We start from the raw sequence: 3,666 nt of genomic DNA on the forward strand, positions 1-3,666 counted from the left end.
GTTCTAGGTTTAAATCGGGTTCAAATGGGCACGCTACTTTCTGAATTCGCTTTGTAACCCGCGTTATACCCCAGTGGAAACGGCCCCTATGTTGTTCAGTCCATATAACCAGACTACTATTAACAGAAAAACAAGCATGAACTAGGATATTTTGGTAAATCTTTCTCTATCTATTTCCTTTATTTCCTTTATCAAGATTAATTACAAGAAGCAAAAGACACCAGCATGTTGAAACAGGTGGCAACATAGTAGTTTTAGTTGGCAGCAATAGTGTCATGAATCCAGTCGATGTAGTTGCAGAGTTTGGTATAGACACCAGGATAACCAGGCAGAGCACATCCTATTCCCCAGGAAACGATACCCTGGAGCATTCCATCACATGCCACTGGGCCACCAGAATCACCCTGCAAGACGAAAAGGGGGTTGGAATTAAAAGGCAGGGGTGAGGTAGGCTCTCTACATAATTACCTTTAGCTTTACAGTATATTCAAACCATCCCTCTCCTTAGCACCACCTATTCACTATCACCAAGTTGTGCCAGCTCTATAAATGGCACACCACCCTGTTATTCTGTTCCAGTCTCTTCCTATATTCATGCTTTCACTCCTGCAACTTTTCAATCTTCAGCTTCCCAAAAAATCTTCTCTTTTCTACCAAAAACTCTGTCCATTCTGCTCTGTGGACAGTTATGATGGAACCCTTACCAAAAAAGGTGGGCTTCTCTTTCTTCAAAAGCCTCCTCTACAGACTCCATCTTTATGGTGAGGGGTTTACCTTAACCGAGGGTTGTCACAGACTGGCTCTAAAAGTCGACTTCCCAACGGTTTGGAGGCATGATGTTTAGACACCACATGCCCCCAGGACATGTTGAAACCACCCAGCTAATCAGATGGCAGTGGCCTCAAGACACCTTGGGGGCATGGCATTTAGATGCAACACACCTGGAAGCCACCCTGAAGCTGCAGCAGGACACTTTAAAGCCAGCCCAAATAGGAATGGATCCTTTCCGCTAGTATTTGGGCTAGATCCCTGGTGGACTGGGGCCATGGCACATGCTTGCCATAGCCTCAAGGTATCTTGGGCTGGGTAGCTTCAAGCTTGCCCCTTTATGCCCCTCTGTTCTACCCATTAGTTCCTACGTTGAATTGAAACAAATCCAAAACTGATGCAGCTGTGCTTGCTTCTTCTCATCCCTTTACTTTCATTACCTACAGATCCCCCCTCCCCTAAACCTGTTTAGCCCTTTTGCTGTGAGTTTTTAAAGAGGTTTAAACAAGTTGCTTGCATCTATTTTACCCAATTAATCTGAAGGTGACACAGCCTTTTTGTATGACAACAAGCTTTTCCTCTCTGGCTCAAATCAGTATCTCAGCTTGAGACAGATTCCCAACTCTTTCCACCACCCTTTTGTTCCAACAATGCCTCACCAACCACCAAACCTCACTCAGGTTTTTTAACAATAATTATAAATTTTAGCATGTTCCCATGTTGAACAGCGCTGCTCATAATGTGTGCTTATTAAGACATGTTATAAAAAAGTTTTATATATAAACCTTTGTTTCCTCGAGGACTCTGGGAGCTACTGTTTCCCAATATCTGATGGTTCTGTTCGAAATAAGCTTAAAAAGTTTTTATAGTGAATCATCTTATCTTACCTGGCAGGAGTCTTGGCCACCCTCTAGGTTTCCAATGCAGATCATATTGTCAGTGATTTGTCCTGGGTAAGCATTTCTGCATTCTTCATCAGACAGGATTGGCACATTCAGGCACTGAAGAAGGTCAGGGTAATTGACTGAAAGGAGAGGGAGAAGGGGTATGGCTCAGAAGTTCAACAAGTTAGCAATAATCTAGTAATTCTGAGAAAGCAGGCACCTTGTATGGGTATGCATTTTTATAAAATAAAGCATTTGGGCTTTACTGTCCAACTCACAGGTAATCAAATGTGCTATGGTGCTTCCAAAATTTAATAGAAAGCCTAAATTTAACCCAGCCCAGATCACATTGTGTATCTATATGTTTAATGACAGCATTCAATTTCTGTCAAGGCTCATTGAGACTCTATGGTTACAGAGGCTGGGCCAAGATTCTGGAGGTTGAAGCTGAAGTCTCCACTCAGTGTTGAAACTCATGATGTGACCTTGGGCCATTCCCACTCCAGCCTAGTATTCTTCACAGGATTATCGTGAGGATGGAGTGAAAAAGGATCATATATGGTGTCTTTATGCTTGGATGTAGAAAATTCCTAATATCTTGCTATCCATAATTAATTCTTTCCCACAGAAATTAAAGTATAGCCACATTAAATTCTAACTATAATTTACCAAAAGGATAAGGTCATTTTGCAGTGACTTTTTAGTGAAAACAGTGTAGCCTCATAAAATGTGGAGGTAGAGTATAACAAAGTTCAAGTTGCTGGATTGCACTGGTGCCTCATGTGCTGTTCTGGGTGTCAATGGGATAAGGAGATGGATGGGAGGAGGCTACATTTTGTACCAAGCTGAATTGACAAATCTTCTTCATACTCACCACCATCGCTGAGAGTGTTGCCCCAACCAGAGATCAGGCAGTTAGTCCCAGCAGCTGCACATTCATAGCCCAGAGTGATGGCTGAGATGCGTGAAGAAAGGGCAGCATGGGCTTCCAGCTTGATGAGCATAATGTCATTATCCAGGAGCCAAGAGTTGTATTTGGGATGGCGAATAACTTTTTCAGAATTGATGAACTGCTCATCTCCTTCCAGCTCCATAATGTTGTGCTCTCCGAGCCTCACTTGGATGCGGCTGCAAAATTAACCATGCTGTATTGTACTGAGCATGTTATTAGCCACAGTTCAGTCTCCGGCTAAACAAACCATTTATTCCTCATGCCACAGAAGCCATTAAACCAACCAACATCATACTAGCAGGGGGCATATCTAAAATGGGAACTTTACAACTGTTCATATTGGTGTTTGTAATCTAACTGTATATGATCAACTTTGCAGATTAGCATCTTCAGAATTGTTTAATATGTATTCTGCAGCAGGAATCTTCCACCTTTTCAAACTCTGCCTCCCGTGACAACCATTTTTTAATCTTTTTGTTATGCATTCCATTTTTCTTCTCCCCTTTCCTGTCCTGTCTTTCTCCCTCCCTATTTTTCTTAACCTCTCATTTGTCTTCCTGTCTGTCTTTCTCTTCAGAGATATATATATAACAATGACAACAATACTAGGTATGGCCGTGTATGTGTGACCCATTTTAGCTCAACATGTTCTTCCTGAAATCTAGGTATGATGAAATCGTGAGATCTTGTGGGATCTCACCTACTGAGAACGTTGCAAACACAGGAAAACAAAAAAGAATTGCCATTCACTTACGATTTGTAGCAATGAGCAGCTGAAACCACCCATCGGTCATGGATGAGGGAACCACCACAGAAATGGTACCCAGCATTCAGTGACACCTGATAAGGGACAGAGTTTTTCTGGCAGGTGTATCCTCCAACAATCTTATCATCATCATCCAGGGGGGCAGCAACTAACAAACAGGAAAAGCAAAGAATAAGAATTACAAAATCACTTGCTGCAAAAGACAACCAAAGGAGCACAATTTCTTACTGGTAACATAAAACAACCTGGATGCCAATGTGCTAGTTAGGGAATTAAAGAAAGTTGCTTCATAACGT

At 42.0% G+C, this 3,666-nt stretch overlaps 1 protein-coding gene across 1 annotated transcript in view; it reads right to left on the bottom strand.

Moving 5' to 3' along the window:
- Window positions 1–156: 156 nt before the first annotated feature.
- LOC121920573 (anionic trypsin-like) overlaps window positions 157–3,666 on the bottom strand; it is an 8,249-nt gene continuing 4,739 nt past the window's right edge. The window contains exons 3-6 of the mRNA XM_042447699.1: window positions 3,359–3,563; window positions 2,527–2,780; window positions 1,656–1,792; window positions 157–404 (exon numbers count right to left, since the gene is read on the bottom strand). Coding sequence (XP_042303633.1) covers window positions 255–404; window positions 1,656–1,792; window positions 2,527–2,780; window positions 3,359–3,563 — 746 coding nt within the window. The 3' untranslated portion in view covers window positions 157–254. The remainder of the gene's footprint in view (window positions 405–1,655; window positions 1,793–2,526; window positions 2,781–3,358; window positions 3,564–3,666) is intronic.

The sequence above is a fragment of the Sceloporus undulatus genome, chromosome 2, assembly GCF_019175285.1.
Source record: "Sceloporus undulatus isolate JIND9_A2432 ecotype Alabama chromosome 2, SceUnd_v1.1, whole genome shotgun sequence".
NCBI classification, from domain to species: domain Eukaryota; kingdom Metazoa; phylum Chordata; class Lepidosauria; order Squamata; family Phrynosomatidae; genus Sceloporus; species Sceloporus undulatus.